The sequence below is a fragment of the Lemur catta genome, chromosome 19 (assembly GCF_020740605.2).
Source record: "Lemur catta isolate mLemCat1 chromosome 19, mLemCat1.pri, whole genome shotgun sequence".
Taxonomy (NCBI): domain Eukaryota; kingdom Metazoa; phylum Chordata; class Mammalia; order Primates; family Lemuridae; genus Lemur; species Lemur catta.
Window position 1 is genome coordinate 252,476 of NC_059146.1, and position 18,409 is coordinate 270,884.

General features: G+C 46.3%; 1 protein-coding gene across 9 annotated transcripts in view; it reads right to left on the minus strand.

Annotated features, from left to right (window-relative positions):
• The window catches only part of APBB2 (amyloid beta precursor protein binding family B member 2), a 187,571-nt gene that overhangs the window by 56,486 nt on the left and 112,676 nt on the right, over positions 1 to 18,409 (minus strand). For all 9 annotated transcript variants that reach the window (XM_045531704.1, XM_045531712.1, XM_045531710.1 and 6 more), the window contains one exon: positions 15,158 to 15,973. In XM_045531704.1, coding sequence (XP_045387660.1) covers positions 15,158 to 15,973 — 816 coding nt within the window. The remainder of the gene's footprint in view (positions 1 to 15,157; positions 15,974 to 18,409) is intronic.

Here is an 18,409-nt window from a genome sequence, read left to right on the forward strand (position 1 = left end):
CCAGCCCTGGCCACCCTCTCTCTCCTGCGCTCACTCGCAGAAACCCAGGGGTCGAATGAAAACAAATCACCATCCGGCAGCAGCTGGAAATTTCCTCTCCTGTTGCGGGGGGCGCAGGAAGGAGGAGGGGGGAGCTGGGATTCCAAATGCAGCAAGGTCTGCGCTGCGGGGCACAGATTTCCCCGAGGTCCTCAGAGGATCACTCAACCCCGTCCTCCACGTCTGTGCCCCCAGAGCTCGGGTGTGCCGGGCAGGGGTGGAGAGAGGAGGGAGGACAGATTAACTCCTTCGACAGACACGTCCTTTCAGAGCTGGTGACACGAGACCCAGGCCCTGCACCCAGCACAGACGGCAGGGGCCACCCTGAGTTCGTGGCTCAGCAGGTCTGGGGGGCCCAAGAATCTGCGTTCCCGACGGTCCCAGGCGATGCCACCGCGCTGGGTTTGGGGCCACACTTCTGAGAACCACTGGCTTGAGAAACAGAAAACTCCACAGAGTAAAAAAACGTGAAATGTGTATTCAAGAATTCACTCGTTTACATCCACTCTTGTGCCGAGGGCCTCCCATAAACGCCAAGTACAGAAGCCAGCAACACGGCAACGGACGACAGAAGCAAACCAGGTATCGTGACCGATTGGTTCTGGTGATGGAGTGGGCTGTGTAGACAGGGTGGGGTGTGTAGATGGGGCAGGCTGTGTAGACAGGGTGGGCCATGTAGACGGGCTGGGCTGTGTAGAGAACAGGGTGGGCCGTGTAGACGGGATGGGCTGTGTAGAGAACAGGGTGGGCCGTGTAGACGGGGTGGGCCGTGTAGAGAACAGGGTGGGCTGTGTAGACAGGGTGGGCTGTGTAGAGAACAGGGTGGGCTGTGTAGAGAACAGGGTGGGCCGTGTAGACAACAGGGTGGGCTGTGTAGACGGGATGGGCTGTGTAGAGAACAGGGTGGGCTGTGTAGACAGCGTGGGCTGTGTAGAGAACAGGGTGGGCTGTGTAGAGAACAGGGTGGGCTGTGTAGAGAACAGGGTGGGCAGCAGGGAACACGCCCCTAAGTGTCCCAGATTTCTGAGCTCCTGGAATCCCAACCCGCCAGCCTGCCAGAGGGGACAAGGCCCTGATATTTCTTGATATTTATTTGTAAGCCCTAACTTCGACACTGAAATGTCCATCACAGCCTTAGAACCATCACACTTTGTATTCAATTGAGCTTTCCCGTGGTAGCATTATTTTAACAGTTGTAAGAAAACCCTTAACAGTTTTGGGAATGTTAATTTTCTAACACATTTCCCCATATTTTTCTTTAAAAAAATTAATATTAAGATATATGAATATCCTGGAAATAGGGAGCTATTTATAGCTGTTAACGATTCTTGAGTAAATATTCCAAGAACATGATATTTAGATGGTCCTTAAACTTGGGCCTTTTAACACTGCATGCTATGTATATTTTTATCAAGTATTTTGTGGCATGAGATCAACACAGAATTTCTTCATCTCACTAGAGACATAGTCTTTGCTGGGCTTACCCTACAGAATTCTTCTCAGGGCTGTGTTACCATCAGAAACAGGAGCCCGGGAGTCCGATCGACAGCCTGGATTTGAGTCTACCTCCGATGCTTGCTGGCAGCGTGACCTCGGACAAGTGGCTTAAATCCTAACGATGATGACAGCTCCTACCCTCACGGGGTGGATGTGGAACAGAGAACCTAGCACAAAGCTGGGCACACAGTAATCACTCAGTATATGTTTTTTATTATGATTCTTAGCTATCAATTGCTTCGTTCAGATGCAGCTTCAGGGGAAAAAGCATTCTGTAATACAAAACATTGTTCTTTTTTTTTTTTTTTTTTTTTTGAGACAGAGTCCTGGCTCTGTTGCCCGGGCTAAAGTGCCGTGGCGTCAGCCTCGCTCACTGCAACCTCAAACTCCTGGGCTCAAGCGATCCTCCTCCCTCAGCCTCCCGAGTAGCTGGGACTACAGGCATGCACCACCAAGCCTGGCTAATTTTTCCTAGTTTTAGTGGCTCATTTTTTTTTTTTTCTATTTTTAGTAGAGATAGGGTCTTGCTCTTGCTCAGGCTGGTCTTGAACTCCTGTGATCCTCCCGCCTCAGCCTTCCAAAGTGCTAGGACTACAGGTGTGAGCTACCGCGCCTGGCTGAAAACATTTTTGAAATGCCATCAACCACAGTGTGTTTCCTCACTAAAAAATAGGAAGTTCTGAGAGTCTCCAGCAACCAAACTTTTTTTTTTTTAATTAAAAAGGTAATTTTTTCTTAGATCAAGAAAGCTAGGTGGTAACACTGGCCGCCCACGTCAATTTGGAAACGGTGGCTCATAAGCGCACACACGGGCTCGGGTACATGGCACCTCCTTAATCAGCATGTGGCTGTGCCATGTCATGGAGTTTGGGCCTTTACAGGAGCAGAAATGAAGTCAGAGAGAAATAATCTAAGTCTGTTTTCTATTTAAGACATGCTTGTTTTGAGGCTGCTTCTGTTCCCCCTCATGTTCTCACCAAAGCATGCAAATAGGAAGCCATCGGAGGTTGGTGGAAGATAAAAGGGAAATTATACCTCTCTGTTCACAGACTGTTAACCAAAGTCAAAACACAATGCAGTCGGGGGATTCTACAGACAAAAACTAAAAGGCACGAAACGTAAGCTGCTAAAAATTACCCAGAAGGAGAATTTCTATTTGTAAATATCCAGCCATCCATCCACCCACATACATACATATAATTGAGGTCAATCAAATGACCTCCTTACAGAACATTTTAATTATCATCAGAAAAGCTAATTCTAAATACCTAAACACACAACAAAACACGCATTTTCTTACTAGCTATGAAAGGAGATATTAAAGTCTTGAGATGATATGAAATACACCCTAAGAACACTATGTCCTTTTCGTGTGGGCATGAACTACAACACAGCATGATATACAGCCACCAGAGGAACCTCAGATTTAAGGGTTTTCTCCCCAAAAATATTAATTATAAAAACTTAAATATTTGAGTGGAGATTCATATTTTACTTTAAGAAAACTGACCGTTTTGGTAACCTCGATTTTGTTTCCCTGAGGAGTGTTGGGGAAAAACTGCGTTGAAACTAACAAACTTCCAAAATCCAAAAGTCTCACCATAATGGTGAATGAAGAATGGTCTTGAAATCAGCAACTTTGGGATAACTTTAAACACTAAAGGCCACACCACATTCAGATCCACTTGCTGGGCAGCTTTCACCACTTCTTCCTCCCGCCGTCTGCCTGTGTACCAGTCCCAGCGAATACGCCCTGTCCCGTACCAGGCAGGATTGTCTAGGTTTGGCCGGAGGACCAAACACTCAGGCATTGAATTCTCTGCTTTCCAGTTTAGGTTTCCAGTGTCTAGTCCCACACAGCCTTCCAGGAAGACCTAGGGTCACGTGCAAATTAAGCAAAGGGTGACTGCACCACAGCACCCAGAGAAGGTGTCCCACGGCCAAGTCCTCGCTCAGCCCAACCTCACAGCTTCGTTTTGTGACTATTTCACAGTGAGCAGCAGGAGAGGAGACAAAACACAACCACGGGCACGAACCTCCCGTTGGCTTCCGTATAACCATGCTGACAGTTACTGCTGGGCCTACACTCTGCCAAGGCAGGCAGGTTGGAAGGTGCATTAAACGGAGCCAATTTCTCTCCCATCACATTGGCGGGATCCTCAGCAAGCTTCTCTCTTAGCTCTGTGGTCCTCGGGCTGGGGCCCAACAGCAACGACCACAGGGGGACGCTGTTTCTGAGGCTGCCGGGGCCAACGCCAAGGTCGCTGTTGCCCTGCACAGCGGCACAAGACCTGGCTTCCCATCCACGGCAAAGGTCTGGACAGAGGACGATTGCAGAGACTCTGAGCAATCGACAGTGTTCAGTGACAACTTGGCCTCTTATCAGACTGTCACAGATGCAAGCTGAAGCGGGCACACAGTTTCTAAAATCTACATCTACCTGTAAGAACATTTCATAATGGCGCCACGCCCCCATTCATCACAATGCACAGGCCATGTTTTGTTTCTGATGCAAGCACTTCCGGAGCACTACGGGACTTTCACGGTGCCGTCACTAACTCAGTCACACCTGCTCCCACACAGTCTGGCCACAGAGGCAGGAGAGACGTCACTCTCATTTTACAGGCAAAGAGACAGGTTTCAGCCATGTTAAATACCTCGATCAAGGTCAGGAAACTATCATTTAACTGTGGCAAAACCTCGGTGCACTTCTGTTTGGGAACTGTTCCATCTGCTACGTCTATTTTAAAGGTTAAGTGCCTTTTAAAAAAATCAGCAGCACCAAAGCAAATGGTTCAGCCTGCCAGGGTGGTTAATGGACGAGCTTTAATATTTGATGTAAAATAGGATTTTAGACGATGGATGAAGAGGAGGAGTATAGAGAAAAATAGAGAAAAATGTTTTTCTGAGATTAAGTTTTAAAAACACATTTAAAGGGATCAGAGTGAAAGCTCTTTCCTTATTACTCCTCTAAGATATTCATTCTTCGCCTACACGGAAAACATCTGAAGCAGCCTATGTAAAAGATATACAAATATTTCAGCCAATAAAACCATGTGAGAGAATAAAGCCGTGGAGTTGGGAAGACATTTAATTTCTTCATCAAAAAATGTACGAAGTTTCAGTGATCTAATAAAAGACGACTCTTCTCCCTCAGCGCCAGATCTAAGAAGTCAGCAGTGGGAGCAGCACTGACAATTCCGGTTTCACGCTGCATCCGTGTGGCTTTATTTTGCAAAGCTCGTTCTGAATTCTGGTCGTGTTGCACAACAGGCAGTCAAGCGTAACACATGCTTTCAGGTCATGAAGCTAGCTGTGTCATTAACTGGGCAACCATTCTGCGCTTCTCCCTTTGTGCGCGAGAAGCCCGGTGTCTGGGGTCTCGGCAGCCGACACCGCAGAGCGTTCATGGACGTCCAGTCTCTCCGGCCACAGCGATGCGAAGTCTTGCCTGGACACGCAGCCACCGGGATAAAGACCACACGTCCCGGCCTTCCTTGTGGACAGGGACGGCCCTCACGTCAGTTCTAACGACTGAGGTGTTAAGCTCAAGACTATGTGGCCGTTTCCACAGCCGTTCTCTAAAAACAGCCGGCAGGCACCTTTTCCTTCTGCCTGGAACAGAGATGCCGCCTCGGGCCACGAGGACTCGGGCTATGCCCGGGGGTGCTGCCGCGGGAGGCAGAGGAAGTTCGGTTCTCAAAGCCTTTGTGTCAGGCTTCCATAGGAAAGCGAAACACGTTTCTATTGTAGTAACCCACTGTTATTTTAGAGTCTTGTATCCCTAATGATTGAAATTGATCCCAACTCCTTCATCTAATCACAAGAAACTAAATTCCAGAGCTCGTACCTAGGAACGAAACAGCTTCTAACAGATTAGCTTTGTGATCTCATATTCAAACACAGACCTAGAAGCATCTATATTGCAGAGTTGGGTTAAGAAACCCAATCTCCTAATTCCCCACTTGTCCAACGCTCTAAATCATGGTATAGTTGGAACCTAACTTCATCAGTGGTGACTCATTCATTTCCACTGCTCAGCAATCCAAGCATCTTAATCTCATTTCCAAATATCGTCAAAAACACCAAATGCAGACACTGGTGGGCCTAACTTTTCACAGACCTCAAGCAGCACCTACAAGATTCCAGCAACATCCAGCCGTTCATGTGATTAATTCTTTGATCTACACCATCTTCTACCCTCCTCTTCTCCAATTCTAGCTCCAGAGAGAAAAGCGCAGATTCTGCAGGGAGAAAGAGAACGGTGAAACCACTCGGCTGCCGCACACCTGTGCGGTGGCCTGGCTTTCCTTCCCAGCACTGAAAAAGTGACAGGGACACCCCTGAGTTTTTCAAAGGTGCAGGGGCTCCTGCAGAGAAGAGCCAGAGGTATCTATGGGATCCATCTGCCCGGGATGCCATGTAGAAAGCGCCACTTCCTTACGCTTCTCAACATAGAATCTAGCACAAGACAATGTTAGGCAATTGAGCCAAACTTCCAGGAAAGGACAAGTAAATGGAATAATTATTCTCAAAACTCTCAAGCAATAAATTAAGTGCTCAAAATTTAGAAGGACTTCCTTTTTGTAAAATTAGGGTTTGGAACTATTTGGTGTTTAAATTGTGAGTTTTCAATAGCAAGAAGTTCAGAAAAGGTCTCAGATAGATTCGAAGACGGTAAAAATTACAGCCCTGAAGCTGACGGGTCTCTGCTACGTTCTGTGCACCCTGACAGACGGAGTGCGTGGCTCTCGGCTTAACTGCCGCACACGGGCACGAAACGGAATTCAAATTGTACGGCTTTGGGTACGGGAACTAAATAGGCAGCAAGAAATGTCCACATCTCGGGCTTTTTCTCAGATCTCTTCCAGCTGCCGGTCTCTTTCCATGACTAGGAGATCTCGGGTCAGGTTCCCCCGTCGGGGGGCGCACACCTGCCTCACGTTCACCTGGGCCCCAGCAAAAGACCCTACGACTGGATCCGAATCTCTAGGGCACGAGGCCCAGGGAATGTGCACTTTTTAATACATCGAATCTTCTATACACTAAATCTACAAACCAACAATCTACCTTCCCCAACACCATCCTCTGATAAATGAAGAACGTGAGGCTGAGCAGCTTGTTCGTGGGGCCACGCTCAGTCGGTTGGGGAGCTCGGGCTACACTGCAGGGTGTGAACCCACTGACACTGCTTGGGAAGCTGGAAATGGACCAGTGTTGTTACGTTTTTTACACTAATGGGCGCCTCTGTTAACACAGATAATTAATCATGGAAGATCAAATGACTGTCGTGACAGCAGGATGGAAAAACATAGGGAAAAAAATCTCCATTTCACAGAGGCCTGTGAGAAGCTCACTCGGCTGCACATGTGGTCTCCGCTCCCCGCGGATGACGAGGCCCCCGTGCGGCGTGCACGTCCCGGCCCTTTGATCCTCCCACAGCAGCAGGTGCACTCCTGTCTGGGGCCACATGTCCCCCCTGCACACGCTGCCTTCAAATACCCTTCAGTTTTAATCGACTTCCAACAACATCTACTGCCATGGACGGAAACGTGTCCCTCAAAATTCACACGTCAAAGTTCTAACTGGCGGAACCACGGAGTGTCACAGGGTTTGCAGACAGAGCCTCTGAGGAGGTAACTGAGGTTAAATGAGGCCATTAGCGTGGGGCCCTAATCCTACGTGACTGGTGTCCTTATACGAAGGGGCAGAGACACCGGGAACATACACGCACAGAGGAAAGAACACACAGCAGGAGAACAGCCGTTTGCTGGCCAAGCAGAGATGCCTCGGAGGAAACCGATCCTGCGGGCAACTCGATCCTGGACTTCCAGCCTCCAGAACGTGAGAAAATAAATTTCCGTTGCTTAAGTTTCCGTTAATAAATTCCTGTTAATAAATTTCCGTTATAGTTTATGGTATTCTGTTATGGCAGCTCTAGCAAACTAACACCCATCTCCAGTAACAGTCCCCACTCAATCTACAGTCTCTTGCATGATAACCAGAGCTCTTAAATAGTCCGGTGTTTGAACGTGCATTCCAGCCACGCTTCTCCCCAGACAAGGGTGATCGGTTTTCTGATTATTACAACAAATTTTTTTCCACATTAGAGAAAATCCATTAAAAAACACTCCCTATTTTCCCTGCAAGTGTTCAAGTTTAGGTATTTCTTTGGTCATGAAGTAACAAAGAGTCAACAAAAACAAATCTTAATTTTTAACAGCTAAAGCTAAATACACACAGGAGATCAATTCAATAGAGGGAAAAACAAAACCAGCCTCCCCTCCCTCTAGCATGAGCTTCACTAGCACAGACTGGAGCAGAACGGTGCGGAAGGGACACTAAGCAATTTTCTCAGAACACAAATCTGATATTGTCCTCGCATGTCATCCTAGCATCTTGTCCTAAAGACAAAGTGCTCCATAACCTGGCCCTGCCCCCCTCCCCGGCCTTACCCGGCACCACGTGGACCACTGTCCCCAGATGCAGGACACCAGCGGCTTCCAGGACCCAGAGGTCACCAGTCCCGGTCACGCCAGGGCCTGGCTCACGCCCCCCTCTGCCTGGACGGTGCTTCCCACACCAGCCCTGCCCCACGGTGACACAGGTGACCCTGTTCCATCCTGCAGACCTCCCTGCAAATGTCACCGCTCAGGAAGGCTCTCCTGAGAACGCTAGGCAAGATCCCCTTCCTGGGCCCCACACTGAGCTACCAGAATGTTCTCCTCACAGCACTTTGCACAGTTGGCAATCAATCTCCCCTTGCTGATCTGTCAGCTCCACAAGGCAGGGACCACGAATCGTTTGGAATTGGGTCTATTGCTGGCACATGCTAGGAAATCAGTTACTATTTGTCCAAAAGAAGAGAGCTAAAGAAAAAAACAATCTAAATATCCAACAATGGAACTAATCAAATTATGGTATTCCACACACAAAGAGCCATGAAAATAGTAAAGTATATTTGCTGACGTGCAAATTTATCAATATATCTAATATTTAATGTAACAATAAGTGCATGTTATCAAATAGTATGTTCAACAATTTCACTTTTTTTAATGAGACAGGGTCTCGCTCTGTCACCCTGGCTGGAGTGCAGTAGTGTCATCATAGCTCACAGCAGCCTCAAACTCCTGGGCTCAAGTGATCCTGCTGCCTCAGCCTCCCGAGTAACTGGGACCACAGGTGTGCCCACCATACTCGGCTAATTTTTCTATTTTTTGTAGACATGGGGTCTCACTCTTGCTCAGGCTAGTCTCCAACTCTTGACTTCAAGTGATCTTCCCACCTCGGCCTCCCAAAGCGCTAGGGTTACAGGTATAAACCACCATGCCTGGGCAATTTCCCTTTTATTAACAAGAAAAAAATAGGTACACAAACATCCATTTTTATACATATATAGTTCCAAAGAACTAAATCTAAAAGGATATCTTACCTCTGGGTAGTGCATTTAGAGATGATTTTAAATCGTATGTTTATGTTCATCTATGTTGCCTAACCTTGTCTTCAACAAATAAGACTTTTTAAATGCAATTAATAAATTACAAAAACTTCAAACTCCCTACTTAATTATTTTAAGAAAATAATTAACCCACAGGTGCTAAGCTAACTGAGTTAGTTAACTAAGTTAACTAAGGCCCATTTCAGCAGGATCACTCTCAGGAGTACATCGGAACTTTCCAGGAAGTCACACAAAGGACTGTACCACCTAAGCGTGTGCCGCCGCCGGTGTGCTCGGCCCAGCTGTGAGGTGGCCACGGCCAAAGCACGTCTTTGCAGTTAGTATTGATTTCATTATCTTGCAAAACCCACTTTGCTTATACTGAATTTCATGTTCAATATATTGACCAACCCACAGTCTGTAATAAGGGTAAGACAAAACCCACAGCCATTTTAGTCATTATTAAAGGCAGAATTCTTACCACACATAGTGAAATTAAAATAATGTTTTTTTTCATTCTTTTGCAGCTTTGCCACACTAAATCTCCAAGTATTAAAACAATAGAAAGATAACGTCACAAAATTAATTAATTTGAGTTAGAGCAAAGTTGGGTAAAAAGATGAATGCCAGTAATTTCTAGAAAGTTGAGCAAAGCATTTCTGGATATAAATTGTCTGAGAAAAACACCCCTGATAATAATTATGAGTCTCCAGACCCAGTTTATATTTCGTTAGAGTGAAACGTTACTTTGAACCAAAGCATTTGGCTGGAAGGAACCTGCTGATTCATATTATCTTGAGTGCAGACTTTTCCAGCTCGAGTCATTTAATAGGTTGTCCCAGAGAAGAGACTAATGACTCATGAAGGCGAAAACACAGGTTTGGTAATGGATTCTAGCTCTGTTTGAAAACTTCCAAGTTCCAGGAATCACCATTTTCAAACTTCAACACTTGGACCACAGGAAAGCCAAGAACTTGAATGTAGGACAATCTTTCCAAGCTACTCCATCAACTTAAATTAGCTCATTTCCTCTATTTATGATTCCCCTGCCAGCTTAACAAAACAATAAGGTTTAAAAAAAAGTTCTGACATAATCCAGAAGCAGGATATAACCAATGAAATACGCACGGAGTAAAAGGCTACTTACAGTCTCTCGCCGTTGCCGTGCAATCCGCCCTCCACTGATCGGCTATCAGCATCCTCTGGGTTTCGAGCTACATTCGCAGTAGTTTCTATCATTCTTCACAGGCCGCCAAGCCAGCTTCCCGTTTAAATCAAGGCAAACAGCTTCATGTGTCAACAAGGACTTAGTTAATTAGCGCAGGTGGAATCAGATTTTGCGTGGGAGAGTAAAACCACCTCTCCCGTGTATTTCTGCCCGGACACCAAGTGGTGTCAGTGATTCCTTGTCTGCCATGAAAGCGTGTTCGCCTCGGAGCCGCCCCCAGTCTGAGAGACACTGACGCCGGCTGAACTTACTCAAGAGCCGAGATCTAGACACAGGGGCATCTGGACTAGGAATCTACCGTGTTAACCCATCACCGATGAGCGACACCTAGATAGCAAAGCCTTTCCCACAGCCCTCTTGCAAGCACTGAAGAAACCATGCAGAAAGGAGGTCTTTATTTCAAACTGTTTGAATAAACATGGCGGTAATAAAATAATGAAAAATTATTAAGATGAATTTAGGAGACAAAAACTCCTCCCCGGGTTCTTAACCATCAGAGCTCCCAAGGAGCACGGTGGGAGTGGTGGGAATTGATCTTGTGAAAGGCTATTAAGGAGAGTGCTGTCCTCATCAGAAAGTCCCTCCCCTTTTTAACTGTGATCAATAATTCAAAGCAAAGCCAAAAATCGCATCAGCCAAAAGGACCAAGAAAACTTTTTTTTTTTTGCACAGTATAGGAGTAAAATTAAATTCGCGTCTCCTAAGAAATTATTGCTCTTAAGACAATTAGTAGGTAAAAACCTTAACTCTTTCCCACACCTTGCCATTTTACTCACTTGAAAGTAAAGCCTCAAAGTTAAATATGATACCCAGTATAAGTATCAAAATAATAATAAATCTATAGTTTTTACTACTCAGATATTTGATTTCCTATCGAAGTTTAAAGGATCAATTTGGAACTTGACAGGCAGAAAATGTACGTCAGAATTTGGCAGTAAAAGAGTACAAAATTGTTTTCTTTCTCAGCTCAGTGATTTTTAAAATCTAAAGCTACAAAATCATCAGCAGGAAGCCTTGACGGTTTGATTACAAGTTTTACTGAACCAGTTCTTTATTTTAATGTGCTTTGTTCTCTTTAGGTATTGATTTGTGCCCTAAAGGATAAGCAAGTCTATTTAATATTTCATAACTTTTTTTTAGGTTTGACATTTCAATCCAATGACTAAGCCTTTGAAATACATTTAAAATTAGACAGTCATCTTTTCTGCAAAAGTAAGGACTGAACACAGTCTCTGTGTGTCTAACTCTCCTAAGTAGGACACGAGAACGCCCATGACGCTTCCAGCTGATGACCACAAAATGGAAAACGTAGAAGAGCTTTGCTAGGTAGGTAAGTGCCACCGTGCTTGTGACTGCCCTGTTCTTAGAACTCTTCAAACTGTGAGTGATTCTGGGAGCCATCCCCCGTCTCGCTAAGAACCTTACAGACTCGCCCTACGCATACGCTGAATGACCGTCTCTCTGGATGGAACAGAAGGGAATTAGAAGAGACACTAGTGCACCTACAGACTAAGGTCCCTTCAGATGCTAAGATTCTGTGGTTTCCCACTGCATTAAAATGCGATTTTGCATTCAAACACTAGCACTCATCAGATAAAATCAACCTCTCCAAACCTCAGTTTCCTGGTTTGAAAAATAAGAATAATTATGTGCAGGATTATTCTGAGAATTGAGTGAGATAATGGATGTGAACACACGGTTACCATGACTAAGTGACGATGCCCCAGGATGGCTCAAAGCCAAGTCTGACACAAGAACGTCCAAGCCGTGTCACGGCCACACACAAAGTCCCCGCAACCGCAGAGCCAGACTCAGGCCAGGCTGTGTCATTCCCGTCGCTCTTGTGGGAAAGTCCTCTTTCTGATACACACCGTACTTGAATTCAAACGAATTAAAGCTTAATTCTTCCCCACAACCCACCCTTTTGTTTTAAAATGCCAGGCGCCAGTACATGGCATAAAGACAATAAATATTACTGTGATGCCTGTTACATAAATAAGGAGTTTTTGTCTAACACCCAGAGTCTCTTTTTCCCAGATTTTTCAATGTTCATACAGTGGGGAAGGAACATATTGATTTTTCAGAGGAGTGGGGAAGAGAGAGGCTGATAATGTACCTCTGTTTTCCACCCTGTGCACTGATGACAGTGTTAACAGCCAGTGATCCCTGTGACTTGCTTGGGTCCTCAGAGGAGGCTGCTATCGCATGATGTCACACCTCGCCTCTCCCTGCACTTTCCAAGGGCCCAGGGCAGAAGGAAAGCCCAGCAAAGCTCAGAGAGGACGTTGCTGGTCACACCAGAGTGGACATGAAACGCCTTCCGAAGCCGGACGCCTCCTTGGTAGAGCGGCTTCATTTCCTGGAAGCCAAACCCCAATCTCTGCATCTAAAAATCTGTGCTTCCGAAAATGCTGGCCTTTCTGCCACCACTTAGGTCTTATAAAAACAATGTGCAGATGAGCTTAGTGGAAATCAATAAAACACAAGAGTTTTTAATTTCCCTCGAGTAGAAAAGAAAGTACATTTTCTCCCAAAGCCATCCCAAATATGCTGGTTCTTCAAGCTAGCTCCATATTGACTTTGTTAAATTGCTTGTTTGATGATTTATTCTCTCCCGTGCTCCCAGGAACGGCTTACAGGGAGGTGCAGAAGGCACCCTAAACCCCGTCTGTGTTTCAATTGTCCTCTCTGCGTTAGCAGGAGCCCTCCGAGTTCAGCGATGCCTTGCTCACCCGGGACTTCACGACCCTCATCTGCGCTACACATTTGGCACCTGGCAGAAACCCACCTGGTACCGTGGCTTACACAGCAGCCCCCCATTATCCACGGGGGACACATTCCACGCCCCCAGCGGGTGCCTCACACTGCAGACAGCACCAAATCCTGTAGACACTATGCTCGAATGTTTTTTTCCTTCTTCTACACCCTTTCCCAGATAGAATTTCCTTCCTACTATAGATCGCAACTACCTCAGTGTATGATCTTTTTTCTTTCCTTATAGAGTTGGGAACTTTTCCCTTTTCACTTAAAGGAAGCACTTTATGGCCTTTCTTTGGCATATCCAGATTGCCAGCATCACTGCTTTTTTTTTTTTTTTTTTTTTTTTTGAGACAGGGTCTCCCTTTGTCGCCTGGACTAGCAGTGGTGTCATCACAGCTCTCACTGCGGCCTCCAAGTCCTGGGCTCAAGCGATCCTCCCGCCTCGGCCTCCCAGAGTGCTGGGATTACAGGCATGAGCCACCAATGCCTGGCCTGTGTTAGTGTTTTATATTAGTATATATTTCTAAAAGATAAGGACTGTAATACTATCGTTATCACAAAACTGGGTAAATTTCTAGATTTATTATAAATCTGAATATATGGCTAAAATGTTTTCTGGAAGGAGGTATCAAAACAAAACCAAGGTACTGCTCATCGTTGAGAGAAGGAGCTAGAGTGAGGGGCAGGGATGACTGAACTGTTTGTTTTACTGCCTCCCAGGTAAGTTAAAATCGAATACAACACAACCCCCGTGTGGGGAAGAGGCTGCCACCACCCACCCGAGGGACACAGCCAGGCCTCAGGGGACGCCGGGACACAGCAGGTGCAGCTGTAGACACTCAAAGTCGTCTACGCAGTTTCGAACACTAGCAGGGGACCGTGCCCACCAGCTACAGGATATGAATTCTCTAAATGGGTAAAAAGTAAGAGACCTGTGAACTTAGTGCCGTCACTAAACACAATTATGATTCTAGTAACAGTCCAGGGCCAGACATTCATGAGATGATACAGACCCACCTCAACCTCCCCACGGCCACACCCAGCGGCCCCAGGCTGATGAAATCTGTCATGTAAGCAGCCCTCCCCAACCTTTTTGGCACCAGGGACCAGCTTCACGGAAGACAATTTTTCCACGGACCCTGGTGGGGAGGAGGGGCGGCCGAGCTCTGTGGCCTGGTCCCGAACCAGGACCGCAGACTTAAAGCACTGGGATTTCAAAAACACTTATTTTTTCTTTTTAAACAAGTTAATGCTGTGACTCCTCCTCTTTTCCTTATCTTTCCCCCTTGTAATTTATCTGCCTTACAGGTTGGAAGAATGTTATTTTCTCCCCTGGTGGTTCTATCTGTATCCTATCAGCAGAGCCCTGGGACCCGGGGGCAGCTGCTGGGCTGCTTTGAAGAAATAAGCTTTCCTGAGTGCTTGTTTACAGCGAATTCAGACACAATGAAGTTCTCCACGTCTTTCAGTCTTAGGAGTATGAGAAAACAAGACTAAAAGGAGCTGACTTTTAGGGCCGTGTTCATTTCTGTCACAATTTAACACCTGACTAAGCCAAAGATGTTACAAATACAGACAAAGGTACAGAAAGACTGATCTCCATTAGACTAGTTAAAATCCTAGACTTCTGAATATATTTTACAAGAAATACCATTTTCTCACTTTCAAATATTACTTGAACGAGGCTAATAAAATATTCCCCAGTAATGTTCAAAAAAGAATGTCTTTAGTGAACAGACAGCTAGTGTTTTAAATTTTTAACTTTTCATTAGCTTCAGCATAAATAAGTTCTTCCGAGGACTTTAAAAGAGTTGGTTCTCCTGATTGCAAGATTATATCCTGCTCCCGGAAACTATTTCTTTTATCATTTTGCTTAACGAAACCCAGTATTTCTAGATAGCATATAGGAATAGTCACCTGAGAATTGGCAATAGCATCTCTACACAGATGGTGTTTCACTGTACTTGGCACCAAGGACCTATTTATCTTACAAAAATGCTTAGCAGAACAAACGGCTTTTAGATAATCCAAAATGAAATGAACCTAAAATGTGGTTGAGGAACCTAACGCTGTTTCCCACACAAACTGCCTAGTTTTACCCCAAGAGGCTTATGCTCCCGTCTGCCTGTGAATGGCACGGTTGGTCAGATCTACACCACAACAAAGCACCAGCTGAGGCTGCACCTGCCCGGTACCTGTTTCGTCCGGGGAGCTGGGGGAGGCGCTGTCCTGGGACAACGTGGTCCAGCTGGACTCCTCGTCGCTCGGGGCCAGGTTCTGGATCCGGTGCAGGGCACAGTCGGTCTTGGCCCCCGTTTTAGGATGGTCCTTCTTGGTCTCCGGGCTGGAGGAGCCGGCGGCTATGGGGCCGTCCTCGGGGCTGGACGGGGGCTTGTTTGGTTTCTGCAACAGCAAATCTCTGTTCCCGATGGCGGTGCAGGCCTGGCTCTGGTCCGGCTGGGATTTCTGCTCTCCAGCCCCGCGGCAGTTGCCCAGGTTCTGCTCCAGCTCCCGGGCCGAGGTCTCCGGGTCTGCATAGTAATTGAGGAAGCTCTTAGTTCTCCTGGGCTGGGAGGGCAAAATCTCACAGTCCGAGGAATCCTGGGGGTGGGGCTCTTTACCCTCCAACTTCTCAGAAGTTATGTTGATGACCGCGGCCGGGCTCACATTTTTGTTAGGGTCCTGCTGCCCTTGTTCCGCAGCCTTCCGGAGCTGGTTCTCCCCATTCTTCACCAGCTTGATGTTGGCAGAGCCATTTCCCAGCAGGGGCTGTGCAGCCGGATCCGAGAGGCCCATGGCCGCCTGGATGTTAGTCAGTGCATATTTCTTCCTGCATTTGGGGGGGGTGCAGTTCTTGGTCTCCGTGTGCTTGATTTCGGCATTCAACAGTTCATTGTGGGAGGAGCGGAGATTAAGGGTGTTGGGTGGTGTGGCCGGGCTGTTCCGATTCGTCACGTCCGTGGCTCCGCTGCTGGCCATAAACACTGCCAAGGTGTCCACACCGGAGTCAGCTGGAAAAAGAGAAAACTGGTCGTTAGATGCCAGCCATGATTAAACTACTGAGCGTATAGCCTAGCAAACATTTTTATACAGAAAACTGAAAGAATAAATGCTTCCATCGTGAGACATGTACTTGTAGAACCAACCTGTTTTCCTCTTTGTTTCAACATTTGTTCATACACTAAACAGCAGCAAATAAAGGGCTTAATGTGGATACCCAGAAACCAATTTATGGAAAAGCTCAGAATTCTGAGGGTCTAGATTTGACTTAGAATAAAAAAGCATCTCTCTTTCGAATTCATATAAAGGCATTCTCTTCTTGTGGTTGGTCTTCATTTTTCACAACCTTGAAAAATCATCCCCTTTCCAAATATTTCCATCATGTTTTTATTCTGTACTTCCTTCAGGCAACACAAAAAAATTGCTCAAGCTTCCTCTGGGGCTTCAGCTTTCTTAATTATTCTGGAAGGTGTTCAAGGATGCACCATACATCCAAGGTAATTTTACTCAATCGTGCTTAGAAATTGTGTTCAATGCCTGGAAAACCAAACCTCCATTAGACTTTGCTAATGTCTTGCTGAACAGTTTTGACCTGGGCTTAGCGTTTGCATTCAACAGAAACTTTGAAGACATGGCTCAATTTCTCAAGAATCCCCGCACACATAGCGCTATTACTGATAATGCAGCCCTCGGCTACAGGCAATCTGTTAGCGCTCCCAAGGGGTCTGAGTATATTCCACTGAACTGAAGCACAGACTCAGCTGTCTGCAGTCACTATTCGCCCTTGCAGAACTCCTAGGAAACATGCGACAGCCACATTCATCTCAGATACTGTTCGCACCACTAGTGATTTATTCCACATGTCTCTGGCTAGAAAGAAAGGTTTCTCAGACTGGAGGGAATAAAATGCATCAGCAAGAATTCCGAAGGTTTCAGACTTCTCCGTCTATGAGAAATGACTTTCTTGTCTGATCTGCTGCCCCCCCACCAAGGTGATCTCTGCATCAGCGGCAGATGAACCAAAGCGCAGCTCCCAACACTCCTGAAATTGTGCTCCCACAGCTCCTCCTTCCACCCTCAGGCAGAACAGGGATCTTCAGGGCAGAGGAGGAGCGTAGCGGTATCTCTCCATCATCAAATGTTCAGGTTGGGCAACTTTAGAAAAGAATCACTCGAGAGTTCTTGTGCTTCCACAAAACCAGGCCACAGCACCTGCCACAGGCAACACCCGTATTTGTAAAGCAATGACCACGTGGCCCGTGAAATAGTTAAGGGCAGGAACCCAGACTGGTTAGACCGTGGGCCCCATTCTTTAAACTTATTTATAACTTATTATTCCTGCTAACCCAGCTCCCCACTCAGCTCTTGGGCCTCTTTTCACAGGAACAGAGAATTCAGTGTGTTTCTTTCTTTTAAAAAATACTCTAACAATTGAATTTTTAAAAATTGTTTTCTATTACTGTTTGGCTCCTACTACCATTTTACGGAAAACACACGTTTCCATTCATAGTTCAACCTCACTCGAGAGCAGCGTTTGACATGAGAAGGCCACACCTGAACCCACATGGAGTTTCCCTGAGACTCATGTCCACAGCACAGACACACAAGAGAAAGTCACTCTGAGGCCCTCGGGGACGTGGGGTGACATTATGAGACAGTGAAAACCTGCCGGCTCCCTAAAGCCACGGCCGAGCATCTCTGTGGGGCTGTTTTATGATGTCCGGTACTGACTGTATCCAAGCAATGTTACCAGGGAGAAGCTTTTCCTTACGTTGTGACCATAAGCTTTTCCAGAAAGAATACCACCAAAATTTCTAGGTGATTTGAATATGTAAGTAGCTTTTATATCCTAGATGTGGCGGACAAACCTTCTAGCCACGTTCTCACAGCCTTTTGGGTCCCAACCCCCTCTCTCTCAAGGGCTTGTAGCTCTTCTTGCTGGGAATCGCGGATGGCCGGCAAGGGAGAGGAGGCTGCATTGGAACAGGACCACCCCAAATACAAACGGGATGTACGAACACAGCTCTGTACGTGCCGCTGTTACATATCAAAGCCTGAACACAGCCTGGGTGATGTCGCAGGTATTAAATAACAGTATTATCTGGAGGCAAAATAAAAGGCTGGGTCCTAGAACTAAGGCCTCTAAGCTTTTTTTTTTTTTTTTTTTTTTTGAGACAGAGTCTTGTTTTGTTGCCCAGGCTAGAGTGAGTGCCGTGGTGTCAGCCTAGCTCACAGCAACCTCAAACTCCTGGGCTTAAGCGATCCTCCTGCCGCAGCCTCCCGAGTAGCTGGGATTACAGGCATGCGCCACCATGCCCGGCTAATTTTTTTCTATATATATATTTAAGTTGGCCAGATAATTTCTTTCTATTTTTAGTAGAGACAGGGTCTTGCTCTTGGTCAGGCTGGTCTCGAACTCCTGACCTCGAGTGATCCACCCGCCTCGG